The 17,904-nt window shown below is 33.3% G+C and overlaps 2 protein-coding genes across 2 annotated transcripts; one reads left to right on the forward strand and one right to left on the reverse strand.

Annotated features, from left to right (window-relative positions):
• Positions 1 to 593: 593 nt before the first annotated feature.
• LOC125829904 (protein CRABS CLAW) lies at positions 594 to 3,085 on the reverse strand. Its single transcript, XM_049509125.1, has 7 exons — positions 2,940 to 3,085; positions 2,006 to 2,134; positions 1,655 to 1,754; positions 1,514 to 1,562; positions 1,148 to 1,223; positions 770 to 826; positions 594 to 663 (listed from the first exon to the last, which is right to left on the reverse strand). Exons 1-7 carry the CDS (start codon positions 3,006 to 3,008, stop codon positions 658 to 660), a joined length of 486 nt encoding a protein of 161 aa, XP_049365082.1. The 5' UTR covers positions 3,009 to 3,085; the 3' UTR covers positions 594 to 657.
• A 4,070-nt stretch (positions 3,086 to 7,155) lies between these two features.
• On the forward strand, positions 7,156 to 17,873 carry LOC125829906 (uncharacterized). The gene is made up of 14 exons (XM_049509127.1): positions 7,156 to 7,266; positions 9,069 to 9,176; positions 9,281 to 9,412; positions 10,297 to 11,865; positions 12,121 to 12,265; positions 12,383 to 12,709; positions 12,850 to 13,146; positions 13,434 to 14,314; positions 14,402 to 14,487; positions 14,589 to 14,807; positions 15,157 to 15,285; positions 16,021 to 16,383; positions 16,940 to 17,055; positions 17,574 to 17,873. The coding sequence occupies exons 1-14, from the start codon at positions 7,165 to 7,167 to the stop codon at positions 17,669 to 17,671; spliced, it is 4,572 nt and encodes a 1,523-aa protein (XP_049365084.1). The 5' UTR covers positions 7,156 to 7,164; the 3' UTR covers positions 17,672 to 17,873.
• Positions 17,874 to 17,904: the final 31 nt, after the last annotated feature.

The following is a 17,904-nucleotide window of genomic DNA, read 5'->3' on the forward strand; positions in this document are numbered from 1 at the left end:
GTTAGATCGAAACAAGTTCAAGTTACAATATCAAAGTAAAAGAAGCGAAGAAATTTAGAGGGTTGTTGATGTATTTAGCGTTTTAATACTTACTATATGTTGTTTCATTTGCTTTGTATGTCTTGTTATTTTGTTGTCGTTATTTTCCTTCCCACGTTGCTTTGATTATGTTTTTTTTTTTTGAGTTGAGACCTAAAAGAAATAACTTCTCTACCCCACAAAGATACGAGTAAAGGTAAGTGTACATCCGATCTTTTTCAAATTCAAATTCCACTCGTGGAATTATATCGGATATATATGTTGTTTATGATGATGATGATGTATTTAGCTTCTTCTTTTTTGTTTGTTTATTACCCATATATAAGGGTAAAAGAGGGATTGAGCACTGGGCATATAAGTTGTAATATTTTACTTAATAAACTTAAATTTTAAATTTGAGGAAGATGTTAAATTAGCACTAAATATAATAATATAGCATAGGATAAACTTTTTTTTTTAAAACTAAAGTTTAAAAATAGCAAATTAGATAAAGCCCAAACACAAACTATAGGACAAGTCCAACAAACTTAACCATCCTACATGTTTTCTCACAAGTAATTGGATAACATCATTAATATTACACATAATATAGTCCCAATATTTGCTTCAATTCAACATCTAAACCTACAAAATAAAAAAATAAAAAATCATTAGATGTATATATATGTACATTACAAGAAAAATAAAACTTATTAATTTTGTTATGAAAATGAAAAAATAATAATCTTACATTGTTGGTGTTTCCAGACAAGGATCCATTTGGTGGATTAGGAATGTACCTAGCCCACTATAATAACAAAACAAAATTTGTTACAAATAAAAATCAAACTAAAAAAAGACAAGTTTATTATATACATCGATATTAATTAGCTTTTACGCTATCATCAATTTTAACATGTTATAGTAGATTACTTATCTTAGTATCGATCTTTTAGATACTTAATTTCGCATATCATGGACAGTTATATATCATCACCAAATAATTTCATCATTATTTATTCCTCGTGTTATAATTCCAATATATTTTGTTCACAAATCAAACGACCTCTAAAATAAATTACTATTTTTTTTCTTCAAGATTAAGATTAGTGAAATTAATTGAACTCACATTTTTAGCAGCTGCACTGAAAGCTTCTCTATGTGGTATCTCTGGATTTTCAGCTTTGATACGTTGTATCTCCTCCCTTTTTATCAAAATAAAAAACATATAATAAGAAATAAACAAATAATATATAGTACTTCGTTTGTTTAATTTATGTAATATAGTATGAGTGACACATAGTAAAAAAACAAATGAGTTATCTTTAATTTTATAATTTTAAACATGTCACAACATTTTAAAAATTTCTCATATAATGAACTGTTTAATTCAAAATTAAATAATTTTCAAATATAGAAATACATGCATGGCTATTTTTTAAACGAATTAATAAAAGATTAGTATCACATAAATTGAAATGAAGAGAATATTTACTTCATGAATCGATTGTAGGCAGATGGAAGCCTGTGTTTCTTCTCAGGAGCTTCAACAAAGTTATAAAAAAATAATTAAATACTATTAACTTAATTAAAAAAATTAATTTTTTTTTTTATATAAAAAATAAATCATACATACGTTTTACAACAAAAGGTGCCTTTGGAGATAAAGGTTCACTAGAAGTTGATGAGGCAGATGATGATGCTTGCCCCTTATTTATGAATTCACTACAATAACCCTGTTGATTAAAACAAAAAATATATAAATTAAATACCCAAAAAATGTATAAAATTAATGAAACTTCTCAAACTTAAAGAAAAAAAATGAGTCGTGGAAACAATCATTAATATTTGTAGTATAGAGATGTAAGTTATCTACATCACACGCCTCTTAGGGGTGGAACTAGCTAGATCTTCTCCGAACCTTATTGATGTGAACTATATGTTTTGTGTATTGAACTGTCTTTTTTCGTTATAATAAAATTATTACCTGAAGATTGGGTTGATGATCAAAGCATTGGCCTTGAATTGGAGGTCTAGTACTTAAAAATGAAAGATTGCTACAATGGCCACATTTAACTGTTACAGTATCCATTAGCCTCTTGTATGGAATTCCAACCTAAAAAAATAAAAAATAAAAAAAATTGTAAAAAGTTGTAGTGATAAAAGTGATTCATAAATCAGAATTTGTCTCAAAATCATATTAATTATAATCAGGATAAATAATTCCATTTTCTATATATAACAACATATTCAATATAATCTCATAAATAAAGTGTAAAAAAGGTCGTATGCGAATCCTACCCCTATCTTTATAGAGTAGAGAAGATATTTTCAATAAACTTTCATCTCTATAACAAAATCGAAGCATGATTGCAAAAATATATAATATGACAATAAAATAGCAACAAATTAGCAAATATAATGAAGCGCGCATACTAGTGAATAATTCTATAATTTTGGAATAAAACTTATTTTGATTTTAGCTAATATACCAATCAACCTAGCATATGATAAATTTAATTAATCTGAAATTTTATATTGAAATAACTCACTTAATCCTTCCGACATTAAAACGATCCCTCTAATTATTTAAAAAGTGTACGTGTTGTAGCATGTGATTTGACAAAATAAAAGAATTTAATTTCTTTATACTTGCTAAGTAGTCATTTAAATAAAAGGAAACAATCATAGTATATAGCTTTATTTTGACCTTCCTATTTTTAACTCCATCAAGAAATTAAACTATATTATAAAATCACACATCACATAAATGATTGATGTAAACTTGTAAATCAAGAAAGATATAGATTGATAGAGACAGAAAAAAAAACATGTATATAGCAAAATCAATTATATTAATTTAAGCTTTAATTTGCATGAAAAAGTAAGAAATTAAAATAAAGGAAATTCAATTAAATTACCGCTAAAACAGTGTTGCAAAAATTGCAACGAACGTAGCAAAGATGTTCAGAAGTTTGAACATAATCCATGGAGTTTTTTTTTCAGATGGAGAAAAGAAAAAATGTTTTTGTTTTGTTTAAAGGACAAAATATATTTATGGTTGGGGGGGGAGGGGGGGTATTGCTAAGGAAAGGAACAATGAGAAAAAAAGTTGCAAAGAAATTTGATTGTGGTAACTCTTTGTGACCTATATGTGTTTATACAGTATTGTATATGTTATATTTATACTTGAATATTTTGGATGATGAATTATTCATAACATATTTTCAACTTCTACTTGTTAGTATCACCCTCTTCGGAACCACTCGTGGAATTACATTGAATATATTATTATAGGCATATTCAGAATTTTTAAATTATGGATTTTGAGCCATAATATTTTTTTATTACTAGGTGTAAGAGTAAATTAGAGTCTCACATTTGTTGACGAATGGACTGGTGATCTATTTATATGGATTTGAGTCATTATCTCGTCGTGAGCTAACTTTTGAAGTTATAAACTCATATATTATATCTTTACATTGGATTCTGAATAAATAAACCAACGCGTGGGTATTGTATTGATGATTCACACGATTATCTATCATATGTATATTTTTTTTACTTAACTTAAAGAGTTATGAGAAGAAGAAGAATTATTATTTTCATTATAGAATATATTTTTTAAAATCATCCAAATTTTCTTATGTTGTGCATTAGGGTTTTGAGGTTTTTTACCAAAGGTTCTTGGTAATATATGTTGTGTAATGCTACTGTCCAATTTCATTTCAGTGTCCTTCAAATATGAATAAAAATAGTATACATTAATAGTGATGACATAAATCAATGTTTAAATTCTTTTGACTTTTTTGACTGTCAAGTAAAAAACACAATTTTCTTCCTCGAAAGTCTATTGAAGATCGTCTTCTTATTCTATATATAGTGGTAAGGTTTGTGTATACTCACTTGTAGAAATTTAAATATATCGAATATGTTATTGTTGATGACGATGAATCTAATTATAAGGTGATTAATATGATAGGCAAATTACATTTTCTTGATATTATTAATACAATACATAAGAAAAATATAGTAAGGTTGAAATAAAATATAAACATAAGAAGACAATAGTCTAGATATGCAATAATTTCTTGAAGTACAACGTTTGATTCTCTTGAACAGATCCTCGTCCTTTACCTTTACTACTATTATCAAATCAAAGCTTATCTAATCATATTATATTATGTTTTTGTTTCTTTCAATATATTAGGTATATATATAAAATATAATTGAATGTGCAATCACAAGAAATTGGATATATAGGATCATGGTGACGTTAATACAACAATCTTTCATCATGAGTAATTCTAAGATACTAACATAATTTCCTCAAACTAGAGGTTACACAAGTTTTTAATCTTAATGCAAACAAGATAACTCTAATCTATCTAGATCGTCGAATTAGTTTTTTTCCCAGATCGTATGTTATGAGAACCGACTAAAAATTTGAACTGCTTGATTGATTTCTTCATAGTCAATTCACTAAGGTGTGGAATGGCTGGAACCAATCAGAAGTGCATTTTATGGGTGAAATTGAATTTTCTTAGTAAATTTTTTGGCTCTATAATCATCAACTACATGTCTTTCGCTAAATAGAAATTACGCAACAACTCATTATATGCATGAGAAGAAGTGTAATTTTTTCGTATAAGACTCAATTAAACTATTGTAAATATACACTATATCACTAATCTACCAAACAAAACTTGGGCAACGAAGATACATATTTTTTTTTAGATAGATCATCCATACCCTAAAAGGTTAAGGCTTTGAGCAAATTAAAGGCGGAGCTAAGAGGCGTAAGAGGTTTATCTGAATCCTCTTCATCAAAAATCATATATATATATACAAAGTCAAAAAAAAAAACAGCTTACGTATGTTAAATTATCTTAACTTTTTCGTATGTTTACTTCTTTATATTTATATTTTCTTAGTACAAATTAAGGTCTCGTTACACCAATGTATACAAGTTAGTATATCTTTTTTTGGTTTTTCACGTATTGGGGCCAACTAAATTTGAGTTCAGTCTAAAAAGTTTTACATTTGAGGGCGTAAACTATTCCTTAACAAATATGACTTTGTATTCAATATTATGACTCAAATTTGAAACTCTCGATTAAGAATATAAAAGTACTTACTAGTCAATTACCGACGTTGTTGATAGGGTTGAAATGAAAAAAAAAAAAAGTATAGAGGAGACATAAATAAGAGGCGTGCATGAATAATGTTGAATCAAATGAGACAAATTTATTAGCTAGGGTTATGGTGATGGCTTCCCATATAGCTAACTCTTTTTTTTCTTTTTTCTTTTTTGAGTGCAAAGTAATATAATTGAAGAAATTAAAGCTGAAAATGACCAGTGCTACAATCACAAGTCACCATCATAAAATGAGTTTATGTCTTTATGTGTTGATGGGACTATTCTTTCATTTCATTGTTTGCTAAACAAGGAAACTAACTATTTCTAAACTTTGATTTCTACTACTTTCTATGTTAGTATAAATGACTTCTCAAGGTTGGTCATCATATATTATACACACAATGAAACAAAGATCAATGATCTTTTTCTTTTTGGCATTTCATGCATGTAAAGGCATATTCAATGTGCTTATGTTATCGTGAATTGTGATGGAATAGTTGAGATCCCTTCATCTTTAGTTGGAGGTTTCGTATTCAAATTTTGAGTATAATTTTTTTTTTGTTAGAATCATCTTCCTAAAAAATAGGTCCATGCATAAAATTGAAATTAATCAAACTCCATTACGAATATCGATCGGGCTTAAACAAAAAAGATGCTCCAATTTCTTCCTCGAACATTGCCAAATGCCAAGCCAACCAATACCTTAACTTGTCTATGTTGTTATAAGTGTTAAAGAGCTGTTACCAAAATAGTTGACACGTTTCTTGAAAGTCGATTTAACTAATTATTATTGGAGACAAAATATTTTATAATTAGAATTTAGATATTTGAAATTTAAAAAATATTATAAGTTGCAATTTATAATCTTCATATCAATATGGTTAAAAATAAATCCTAAAATATTAGTTAAAGTTCATATAGTTTGACTCTAAAAAAACAAAACATGACAAGTATTTTCATTTTCAGATCGATAAAGGAAGTACTATTAGATCACCTAAAAGATACTTATTACAAGTAATTATTCATAAAAGGGTGGAACTATTTCGCGACTCAAGTTATAACATATTGTTTGTTTTGCGCTAACATACCTCACAAAATTTGTTCTTTGAGCTATAGTATAATCGAGTTCAAAACTACCTACTATGTGAACTCGTAACATGCATGGTCTTATTTCAATGTGGGATTCATGTAAGTTGTCATAACATGCATTAGAACTTGTCAATCCAGAAGTCTTCTAGTTCGTCTTTAACCACAATCCTACATGAGAGTCACAAATTAGTAACAATTCAATCTATCAAAAAGTTAAGAACTTTTTTTTGTTCTTCTCCATTTGTCCCTTTCGTAAATGTTTTACTTTTTTTTTTTATCATACATACATTGTACATAACCATTTGATCTAAGATCACCCTCTTTTCTTCCCATTTCAAGAAGTTTTGATTGGACACATCTCTTAACTTTAACTTTATCGATGGGTTTGATACGTAAATAAAAAATATTATCTTAAATAAAAATTTAAGTTGACGGAAAATTTGGAACTTTTCTTTTCCGAATAATTTGAACATGTGAGCAAAGTCTCTTGGAAGTTTTTCTTTAAAAACTTTTTATTTGGTATTTGATATTCATAAAGTTTGATTAAATTTGTACACAGAAGCCATTTCTGAAAACGATAACTTTTTTCATTCTTGTGAACTCAAATCCGATCTCTCTAATTAAAAATGAGGGGGTCATCGTCATCGATCCTACCACAACTTATATTGCCATGGTTCGTCGTAAAATACTTATAAGAATGGAAAAAATAGGGTGTAATGTCGAAACAAGGGTCAAGTTTAGGGACTAAACTATCACTTAAATACATACAAAGGGACTGAAAGGTAAAATAACAAAAAAAAGAGGAAAATGAAATTTAGGAGGGAGAGAAGAAAATCGTAAATTCAATTCCCGCCATTTCAACTCTCCTATTCCCTCTCGATTTTCTCTATCTAAAAAATTCTAGAGAAAGAATTTCAATGGCGAAATTCATCGACGAGAAATCGGACGGACTGGAAATATTATCAATCGGAAAACTTTACACTGGTTCATGGGATAAGAAGTACTGGAGCTCCTCTAGGGTAACAATTTCATTTCCGTTATTTCTGTAAAATGTTTTCGATCAATTGATGAACTGCTGAGTTTAGTCGTGTAGCTAATATATTAGTTTTTGGAGCTTTCGAAGCGTTATTAATTGTGGATATGAGTATTTTTCCTAATTTTTGTTCGATTAGAGTAGGTTGAATGGAAGTTATGGTTATAGATTAATTGATGAACTACTGAGTTTAGTGATGTAGCTAATAATTAATATATTAGTTTTTTGAGCCTTCAAAGCGTTATTGGTTGTGGATATGAATATTTTGCGCAATTTTGGTTCTACTATGTATCTGTATGATTGCATAAATTTTTAGGTTAGCGTAGTTTGAATGAAAGTTATCGTTATTGATCAACTGATGAACTACTGAGCTTAATCATGTAGCTTATATAGTTTTTTGGAGCTTTCGAAGCGTTATTGGTTGTGGATATGAGTATTTTGCCCAATTTTTGTTCTACTATGTAGGTGTATGATTGCACAAATTTTTAGGTTAGCTTAGTTTGAATAGAAGTTATTGTTATAGATCAATTGATGAACTCTTTATCTGAGCAATGTAGCTTATGTATCTATTCAGATTTTTAGCCTAACTGAAAAATGATGAGCTAATATTTTGCGCTAATACCAATGTGAAACTAGATTTGTTTATTTTCTTCTGAGACTGACAGTTATGTAAGAAGTCCTGTGTTTTGATCAATTATGGATGAGTAGCTGCAGCCAAATGTTCTTCGTGATCTTAAGTTTATATTACCTGAATTGTGACGAATGTTGTACATTGACAAGATACTGAGTATTCTATACTAGCAAAATGTGATGGAGGATTTGCAGTGAATTCTAAATTTCTGGTAGTCGTCAGAACTAGTGTGAGGATTTACGCTTTCCAGTCATGTAATCCTGTGGAATCATTTTTGAAGAAAATCGTGGATCACTTATAGGCAAAAGGAAATCGAGATACATTGCGCTTGTTATTCAAGTCTCAGTATGGGCATCTCTAATGTTGATTTGGGTGCTGTTTGATGTGATGAAAAATGTTCCCTGAGAAAAACATATTACCTTCAAATTTCAAATATAATTGTTAAGTCATTTCTGATGTTTGATTGGGTGTAGCTACAGTTAGGGGAATGTAACAATGGTGGGGGAGTGATTTGTATTGGTATCACTGTGGAAATAATGTTTAAATGTTAGTAGGACCAAGTATAAAATAGGAGTGGAATGGAAAATGACTTGCGTCCATAATAGATGTAAGATGATTACACTCATTTGGTGTACAGGTATACGTTTTCAACAGAATTTTTCTGACCATTCTGCAAACATGTTGGCCTATGTCGGTCCATTTCATTATATATATATATTGCACCACAGGAATATATCTTTGCTTAGGAGCTCAATGGTGGAGTTTGGTTGTCTTATTTTCTTTTTTTTTTTTTTGATTTTGCACCGGGTGTCCGAGTCTCTTTGAGCCCCGACTAATCCCGGGGGTGCACAGGCCCTCGGCAAGGAGTTTCCCGCAAGTGCACCACGGTTAATTCAGGTTTTACCCAGTCCGATGGCCCTCAGAAATTGTTTGCACCTAGTGGGTTTCGAACTTGAGACCTTGAAAGGGAGCAAACCCCAAGGCTCAAGTCAATTGCCAGCAGGCCAACCCCTGAGGGTTGGTTGTCTTATTTTCTTTTGAGTACAACGATTCTTGAAACTTCTGTTCTTAATATCAGCAAAAAGCATGTCTGGCAGACTTACAATGTACTGTGTAAGAGATTCCTGTATCACTTAATTTGTCTTTTTGACTTGCAGGGAAAAGACCGCTATCCTTATCCTATTGGATACAATGCTCTAAGGACTCAAAATGGAGTCTCTTACAAAATGGAAATTCATGAAGGTCTCAATGGGCCATTATTTACGGTGTGTAGCAAAGATTATGCTGCTTTTTACAACATGTTAAATAGATTGTTACTGTATCTCTAGCTTTGGATTTATAATAAATTCCTGTCTCTGCCTCACAACAGATTAGTTCTACAGATGGGCAGTCATGTAGTGGGCAAACTCCAGATATTGCATGGGAGAGTTTCCAGAAAAAAGGATGTCAAATAAAATTGTTGCATGGAAAGAGACACTCCAGTAAGATTGATGGTGTGGAGGTGTGTCTTGTGCCTATTTATGAGCCCAGCTAACATACTGCAATACTAAATGTTCTACGCTTTTGCCATTTGAATTGGTATTTCTGAGTGACATTGATATGTTTGAAAGTATTGGTACTGTTGCAACAAGAATTGGTCTAGTCTGAGGTCAAAATGTGCATGCAGTTTTTGTTCTATTAAGGACTATATTGTTTGACCTGAGGGAATGACAGGGTTCATTTTGGACTGTAATTGAGCCTTATCCCAAAAGATGAGGTGCTCAAAAGATATCCATTTTCTATATTCGTTTTGGAATCTCAAATAAGAAATCCAATTGATACATCTTCCGAGAAGTCTCAACTTTCCTTAGAAGAGAATAAAGACACTAATGGAGCAGGTCACATCAAGAAGTTTGTGTTTTGTAACTGATGGAACGGGTCAAATCAACCAATTATTTTTCTCAAAATCATCTTAAGATTGGTATGTCTAAGTTGGTAATTTCTTGTAATGGAAATTACACAGGAAGCCACATTTCAGAGCTAGAGCAGTAAAAGCAATTCTCTGATGAAGCCCCAATTCCCACATCATGTTATCATGTCATTTTAGTTTATTCACCTAAGCTAGTCAAAAGAATTTTCCAAGGCTTGTTGTGAGAAACTCAGGCATTGTGCTTAGGAACTATTTTCTATATAAGCAGAGATATTGTGAGAGAGTTACATTTGCTTATACAATTTATCATCTGTTTATGGACCTTATACTAGTGAAATTTCCTTTGGATCAATTTTTTGAATGCTAGCTTGCAGAGTGCATAAGTTGCTAAGTTTCTCTTAACTTTGAATGGGAATACTAAAAGGTTGAAGCTAAACTAAATGAGCCTAATGTTCTTATTTCTTTTCTCCTTACAGTTTTTCGGGTTCAAGAACACATTTGTTCAGAGGTTTCTCAGGGAATTGGTGGCAAATACCAGTGGAACGCCAGAGCAGAATTTCTTGTCGTCTATCTCTCTTAGGAATGAGACATCCGAGGCAGTAAACCAAACTGAACTCACGGTATCAAAAACAGATCCTAATCTGCTAACACACACGGAAAAACCACAGAGTGCTGGGAAGAGAAATATGAAAGGTAGAACCAATAATATCAAGTCAGCTGCCAAAACAAGTCTCAAAAAACCGCGACGTCAGAATAAAAGCAGCGATATCAAAGCTTTGAATCCCGGCCAACAAGAATATGGTGAATATCCGCCTCCCTTCTCCTCAAGTAAAAGGTCTTGCAATAGTTCAGAAGCATTGCAAGAGTCAGAGACCTTGCAAACAATAAATGAGAGAGAAAAAGTTCTGGTTCCGGTTGTAGAATCTTTTGACAAAGATGATCATCTGAAAGTAGATAGTCTTAGTTCTCAAGGAGGGAGGAATCATTTGAACCCCAAGACCGAAGTACCTATGGAAGAATTGGTGGCAAATACCAGTGGAACGCCAGAGCAGAATTTCTTGTCATCTATCTCTCTTAGGAATGAGACATCTGAGGCAGTAAATCAAAATGAACACATGGTATCAGAAACAGATCCTAATCTGCTAACACACATGGAAAACCCACAAAGTGCTGGGAAGAGAAATAGGAAAGGTAGAGCCAATAATATCAAGTCAGCTGCCAATACCAGTCTCAAAAAACCTCGCCGTCAGAATAAAAGCAGCGATATCAAAGCTTTGAATCTTGGCCAACAAGAATATGGTGAACATCCGCCTCCCTTCTCCTCAAGTAAAAGGTCTTGCAATAGTTCAGAAGCATTGCAAGAGCCAGAGACCTTGCAAACAATTAATGAGAGAGAACAAGTTCTGGTTCCAGTTGTAGAATCTTCTTATAAAAATGATCATCTGATAGTGGATAGTCTTAGTTCTCAAGGAGGGAGGAAGCATTTGAATCCTGAGACGGAAATACCATTAGAAGAATTGTTGGCAAATATCAGTGGAATGCCAGAGCAGAATCTCTTATCGTCTAACTCTCTTGGAAAGGAGACATCTGAGGCAGTAAACCAAACTGAACACAGGGGATCAAAAACAGATCCTAATCTGCCAACACACATGGAAAAACCACGAAGAGCTGGGAAGAGAAATAGTAAAGGGAGAACCAATAATATCAAGTCAGCTGCCAATATCAGTCTCAAAAAACCTCAACGTCAGAATAAAAGTAGCAATATCAAAGCTTTGCATTCCGGCCAGCAGGAATATGGCGAACATCTGCCTCCCTTTTCCTCAAGTAAAGGGTCTTGCAATAGTTCAGAAGCATTGCAAGAGTCAGAGAACTTGCAAACAATAATTGAGAGAGAAAAAGTTCTGATTCCAGTTGTAGAATCTTTTGACAAAGATGATCATCTGATAGTTGATAGTCTTAGTTCTCAAGGAGGGAGGAAGCATTTAAATCGTGAGACTGAAAAACCAGTAGAAGAATATACTGAATTACAAAAAGATGGAAAGCTGGTTAGTGTCTTTACTGCCTTTTCCCCTTTCAATCACATTAAATGCTCTGATACACTGTTCTCATTTATTTTGCATAACCTTTTTCCTGTTTTTTTTACTAGTCCTTTTGTACTACTTTTTTCAAAATTATTTTACAAGATCCCACGTAAACAACAAAAACAAAGGGGATAGCAATCATATTATCAATTTCCTTTTTTTGTAAGTTGTTTGGTTACTGAAATTGCTAGCTAGGTACATTTTCTTAACTTCTTGCAGTTTGATAGGTCAAAAGTTCTGGATGAGCAGGTAATTGAGAACCAAATGACTGCAGAGAAGGATGGAGAATCACCGGTCGAGAATGGAACACAGAGAATTAATGATGCCAATCTTTGGGCACCTGATACTTTGGATCACCCACCAGGTACTATGAGCTATTACTTACCTGTGCCGTTCCTTAGTGCTGCATCTTGCAATACCTCTTACCTGACTTCCACTTCCCTGATTAATTCATTAAATGGTTGTCTTTTCACTTTTGTAGATGAATCTTATAGTCTCACTGCAGAGATTGTGAAGGATGTTGTAGCTGCTGCTAGTACCATTGTTCCTGACTCTCTAATAATTGATTCACAGCCAGAAAGTGAAATGGGTACATCTAGTTTGGAAGTGAACTCACAGAAAAGTGAGTCAGATTCTGCTGGACATGAAATAGCCAACTCAATGATGACATTTCTGCTTCCTCGAGCACTTCCTCTGATTAGGACATACACTAGAAAGAAAAAGAATGATACAAAATCACCAGAAATATCCATCCACAATTCTCAGGACGAAAATAAGAAGATTGGCCTCTATCTTGACACCACATCTGGTAAACTGTAACTTTCTAATTTCAGCTGATTATTGCTGCTCTCATTTAGTAATATTAGTTGCAATCTCAATCATTGATAAGACTATCATGAAGTCTTTTAATTAAAGCTTATTTCAGTTTCCTCTTTCTTTCAGTTGCAGTCAGTGAGCTTGACCAGAATTCACTGCACAGACAGAAGAAGGTTAATACCAGTTTTCCAGTTCAAGGTTGTGTTCCAGCGTCTACAGCTTGTTCCCTTGCAGAAGCTATTGTCCCTGATAGTTTTGATAATTCTGAAAGTGGATATACTCCAAGTCAGGGGTTAGCTCAGATTCTACAAGTAGCTGAAGTTGCTAAAGAAGATCAAAGTGTTCAAGGCTTACATACCTGCAGACCTGAAATTGTGGGGCCATCAAAGAATGATAGTTTAGAAGCAGCAGCTTGCAATGGTGAAACAGGTGACTTTATCTCCTTGTGATCTTTGGTTTCTTTAATTGAAGGGTCAGAGTATAATGTTCTCTTTCCGTGTGCTTTTTCTAGAACCATTTTTATTAACTAAAGGTGAATAGACTGATTGATATTGCTCTGTAATATTTCATATTTCATCTTTTGTTGAAATTATTCTTTATGTAGCTAGTCTGAACTTCAAAATTTTCTATACAGTGATGAGATATGAGCCCTCAGTCTTTTAAGCTGAACTACAGTCTGTACACCAATTGATTGAAAGTAATAAATTGTTGAACAGGAACAGAAAGAGAAAATGACTTCTTACCAAGCACACATAAATTTGTTCAAGCATCAAGAAAGGAAGTTAGTGGAACCCAAAGCACTGGAGCAATTGTCAGTGGGAGCTTAACTAACATTCCACTTTCTGGTGAATCAATGGTGCGACATGTTTCTTTATCTGAAAGTATTATCTGCAGAGATTTCAGAGATGATTCTGTTCCAGAGTCAAATGCGGACATAAATGCAATGCACACCTCACATTTCTTTCAAGGGAGCTCTTCTAAGCAGTGCCAAATTGAACAATCTATATCTACTGATGAGCCCCATATTGAAGGACGGCCCCTTAACTTCAATACAAAAGAAAGATCCACTAGTACCAATGGTACACCTTTTAACTTGGCCTCCAGATCACAAGATGAAGAAATGGATCAGATGTTAGACCATATTCAAACTTCAAAGTTTCTTGATTCAACTGCAACTAATTCTGAAGGCAACTTGACTGAAATGTTGTCCAGAGACCAACAATGTGTCAGGTTTACTGGTCCTCTGTTAGATAAGCAAAAACAGAAGGTAAATTTTTCTGCTGACACCACCGAGAAAAAGGAGAATAATGAGAATGTAAACATGGAAGCCCAGAAAGATTTAAAGGCTGAGAGTGAAAGAAGTGGTGTTCTCAAGGTTATTGCAGGCTATGCCCATCCCATGCCAATTTCATCAGTGCTATTAAGTACACAAGAAAATGATCTTTATATTTGTGTTTTATGTGGTCAACCATTGCATGAGGATAGAACTATTTTCATGTACAAGGCCCCAATGGAAGGAGAAGAAAGGGGGTGCCCTTCTTTTATTGGTCAGGTTTCTATACGTTTCCAATTTTCAGATGGTGCCTTTCGTGGAGATGTGAGATGTTTTCTCTTCTTCAATGGCATTGCTGTGGGCCTATGGCTTGGTCTATATTATCTCATAATCTATATTTGTTTTATGCAGATTGAACTGGACAGTGCTGCTGTGCAGTTGACACCAATTGGGCAATCACTTGTGTTGTTCAACAGTGTAATAGCCCCAAGCTGCAGGTTGCATTTACACTTGAGACAGAAGTGTTTGGTCTTTAGTTTGTTTTTTAGCTGTAGCATAGATGAATGCTGATGCGCTGATCTTCCATGTTTGTTCTCAGGGAGGGTGATATGAAGTGCCGGTGCTCATTATGTGCTTTGAATAATTTCGAGGAAAATGCAGTAAAGATCGCGCAAATTAGAAATGGTTATCTCTCTCTCATTACTAAACTGAAAACGACGTTAAGGGTCTGTTGTATATTGGTGTGTCCACCTGATCACCTTGTTGCTGTGGAAGAAAGTGGAAAGCTGTACGTATGGGTCATGAATTCAAAATGGAGGTGACTCTTCTTATGCATTGTGGTTTTCAAGTTTATTCATGTTTATCACAATATTGATCTTGCAGTGATAATAACTTTGAAATTGAGTTACTTCTTAATTTATCTTTCTTGTATTTGAATTAAATCCAATCCTTTTATTTGTTCATATGGCCAACATTTGCAATACTAGCCCACTTAATGGTAATTACGTGCTTTATCAGTCAATTATTGTACTCTACCACTTATATAAACATTTCATCACTCTAATGATCTGGTGTCCGACTTCAAATTTGTGATACTTCTTGATGTGATCTATGTTTTGTTTCTTTTGTTAAGTAGTTTGATTTGCTCCAAAATTCTGAATTTGCAGTGCGGAGACAGAAAAACGCTGTTTGCTGCCACCTGATTGCCCACCCTTTTCTACAATGAAATTGAAAAGAATACCAAATTCTGCTAGTTTGGTTCTTGGGTACAACGGTTTCGGGGAATTTAGCCTATGGTAATATATCCCTTGTAATCTTAAATGATGCTGTACTTGTAATGTGCACATTGTGTTTTACTGTTTATCAATTTCCTTATTTTGTTTCTCTTCATAGTTTACTTCTCTCTTCACCAAGTCATGCTCAATCTGTCAAAAAATAACAGATTAATGATTTTACCTCCAGCTTCTACTTAATTGTACGTGCAAATAGTTTCAAGAGTCTATAAATGATATGTATTTTAATGTATGAATGTCATATTGTTAGTCACTTTCATACACACTCAGAAAATCAAGTGCCCACACAGAGTGAATATATGTTGAAGACATCTATCATCATCCTTGGTGGGAGCTGAAAAAGAGAATCAATTAGAAGCAGTATGTCAGAAATCGGAGCTGGCTGCAGTGTTATTGTTTTAGTGAATATGCATACCACCACACATAATTTTGCTTCTTACTAGCACATTGCTTCATAGAAGCTAATTTACTGCAACTTTTACAATACCCTATTAGTTTGGATATATTAGGGTCTAAAAGTTTTCTTACGTTTGTTTTCACTATTTTTCTTTGTCGCAAAGGATGAGATATCCATACGCCTTGATGCTTTTATTCCATTCTAGAAGATGAACAAATATTAAAAGCAAATGCTGAGAGATGAGATTAACTTCTGCTGAGCTTGGTGCATACGTTTGGTGCTTAAGATTCCTAGAGTTTTTTGTTTACTGTCCCTTCTCACAGTATTTTGGTTATATTCAGGGATATAAAGAAGTGCATGCTTGTGTCAAAGTTTTCTGCTGCCAGTACTTCTGTTTTTCAATGTCTTCCGGTCAGTCTTTTTAGATGGCAAAGAAAGTTCACTGTTCCAGCGGGGGTCACTGAAGAGATTATTAACGAAATAACAGATGTCACAAAGATGTCTTTCTTGGAAATAAGTGATAATCGACCCTTCTGCTCATTAGAGGATAAAGATGTGGCAATCTGGGTTCTTATTTCAGCTGCTCCTGATTCAAATTCGTCTGCTTATCAGTCTAGTGAGCAGCATTCTGATCCAGATCATTGGTGGAGGCTCGCTCTATTGGTTAATAACACAATGATCATGGGAAATTCTCTAGATCCAAGGTACTGCCAACATGTTGTACTATAAAATTCTGGAAAACATATCTGAGAATCTTAATTCATGTTTTTATTTATTTTTTGATTTTGTTGATTATCACAAAAGGGAGAAATGACCTTATAGTTCCAAGAGCCATTCCATATTTCATCCTACAGTTTAAAAGACTAAAGGAGAATCATGGTTGTTGAAGATTGGGTAAGGATACATGTCTGATATGAAGTTTTGGGGTTTGGCAAAGAGGCTTGTCCTCTCTTTAAGGTCAATTCCAAAATCATGTAGTTCTTTGTGTGATTCGTGCATCAAATGATAAATGATAACAGGTTGACTGTCATTATAGACTGTATCTGTCTGCAAGGTTGCACCGTTGCGTGCATTATAGACTACTCTTTTGATCTAGATTCCTGAAATTTATGGTATTTACTGGTCTAATCTTTTCTAAAGATTGATAGCAGTTTGACTTCTCGCATCAAGTGGTAAAATGCTAAAAAGGAAATAAGCGCTGAAATGTTATTTTAATGTTCTTACGATAAATGATGACCATTCAGCCTATCTGCCTCTCAGGGCTACTGCGATTGGTTTTTCAGCTGGTCATGGGATTATTGGGAGAAGTGATGGACTGGTCTACATGTGGGAGCTAACTACAGGGAAAAGGCTCCAAACTCTGCATCACTTCAAAGGTACTCTTTTTGTTGCAAGATTCATTGCTCAAATCTTAGTAGTTATTGTGTGATGTTTGGTTTATGGAAATCTCATCAGCTATTGGATGGTGCGTTGTTTAATCAGTTTAAAAACTTAAATATTTTGATTGTCCTTTGGCCGTAAGAGTGCAAAGTACATGATCTCTTCTTGAACACATTTCATCTTCAAAATGTTGATTTACTTCCTCTAGAATAGTGACATGGTGGTCGTCTTTTAAATAAGATGTTCATGTTTTGTCAACCGTTCCCAAGATCTAGTCGTCTTTTATCCCTTCTCCTTACAGTTCAGTTTGGTTGTGTCAAAGCCATCATTAGCTCTGCTAGCACTGAGTCACATGCTCAGAATATGGACTAGATGTTCCCTTTTCTATCAGTTTTCCTCCATCTCTAGGAAGCTATGGATTTACTGAGATTGCTCTTTTTTCCTCAACACAAGTAATCTGTTTATCTTATGGCGAAGTTAGAATTTTACTAATATTCCTGTTTTCCTCTTTCAGATGCAGCTGTGTCATCCATTGTCTCTGATAATTCTAGTCATCGTGCAGTGGCCGTAGCCAGCGATGGAGGTCAGTTGCTGGTATATTTGCCATCTTGACTGGCTTTGTTTATATTGAATGAGTAACTTTTAGATGGATGCCAAAGAAATGCAGTTTTGGTAGGCCAAACCTCTTTGTAGATCTGTAAAGTAGTATATTTTTGTGATTCTTAATAGATCCAATCCAAGTACAATCATAGATTGTAAATAACAGATTAAATTTGGATTTTAGATAATGAAAATTCCATTATATTTCCCTTCAGTGTTATTCTTGAACTCCAATTCATTTTTGA

The sequence above is a fragment of the Solanum verrucosum genome, unplaced genomic scaffold (assembly GCF_900185275.1).
Source record: "Solanum verrucosum unplaced genomic scaffold, falcon-dt-bn FXZP01000008.1, whole genome shotgun sequence".
Classification (NCBI taxonomy): domain Eukaryota; kingdom Viridiplantae; phylum Streptophyta; class Magnoliopsida; order Solanales; family Solanaceae; genus Solanum; species Solanum verrucosum.